This window comes from Cryptosporidium hominis (genome assembly GCF_000006425.1).
Source record: "Cryptosporidium hominis TU502 chromosome 4 CHRO014093, whole genome shotgun sequence".
In the NCBI taxonomy this organism is placed as follows: Eukaryota; Apicomplexa; class Conoidasida; order Eucoccidiorida; family Cryptosporidiidae; genus Cryptosporidium; species Cryptosporidium hominis.
Window position 1 is genome coordinate 1 of NW_666373.1, and position 1,013 is coordinate 1,013.

The 1,013-nt window shown below is 22.9% G+C and overlaps 1 protein-coding gene across 1 annotated transcript; it reads left to right on the forward strand.

Annotated features, from left to right (window-relative positions):
• The first annotated feature begins 432 nt into the window (after positions 1 to 432).
• Chro.40184 (hypothetical protein) lies at positions 433 to 912 on the forward strand. The annotated part of the gene is made up of 1 exon (XM_659811.1): positions 433 to 912. The coding sequence occupies one exon, from the start codon at positions 433 to 435 to the stop codon at positions 910 to 912; it is 480 nt and encodes a 159-aa protein (XP_664903.1).
• Positions 913 to 1,013: the final 101 nt, after the last annotated feature.

Genomic DNA, 1,013 nt, shown 5'->3' on the forward strand with positions numbered 1-1,013 from the left:
ACACACTTAAGTATAACTGTTTATTATATAATTTTCAGACTATATTAAAGATATGAACCAAGAAACTTTTCTTTGAATTCAAATACAAAAGGATCCTTAATACCTACTTTATGGAATTACTTGATTTTTTTTTTCCTGTATTATTGTCATATAAAATTTCCTATATTAATTAAAGTATAATATGGCATATAAAAGTGATAAGATATCATTTAATATATAGAAATATAGTAAAAAAAGAATATTTTCTTATTGATTATGAAATATAATCTGAAACAGAATAAGTATTCAAAGGTTTTTAAAAGATACCCAAAATTCTAGTCAAATAAATTAAGCAAAAAAATAGTTAAGAATAAAAAATTCACTAATAATATAAATATTTGAATAATAATCTTATGAATAAAAGTTTATTTAAATTTAATCTAAATCATAAATATGGAAGATAATATTGAAATATATTCAGAAATCAGGTGTTTATTTGATGGCTTTCTTTCTAGTGATCTTTATGAATTAAGAACTGAAAATAATGAATTTGATAAAAGAACCAGTAAAGGTTCCTTTACAGATTTTCTTTCTCCTGTAGAATCTTCAATTGGAACAAAAACATTTGAAAACATCAGTCGCTCAAGTAGTGCCTCTTACAAAAGCAAGAATGAGCAAGATTCAGATAGAAGTGAATATGAATTTGAATCTGACGGAGAGGATGGAGAAGAATATTACTTAGATTCTGACTCAAATTCTGATAAAGATATTGAAGATAATAATAATAATAATAATAATAATAATAAAGAGTGTTCTCCAACAAAAAATCAATTAGTTACTAAACATCGACAAATTAATGATATATTAATTAATTTAATAAAAAAAAAGAACAAGTTTGAGTCTCATAATTTCATCTATCATATCATTAAGTAACTTGGATATGGATATTATGGTACTGTATTCTTGGCAAAAATGAGAGAAAAAGAAGAAAATTCAAATGATCATTTGGTAGCTTTAAAAATCATCAATTTTGA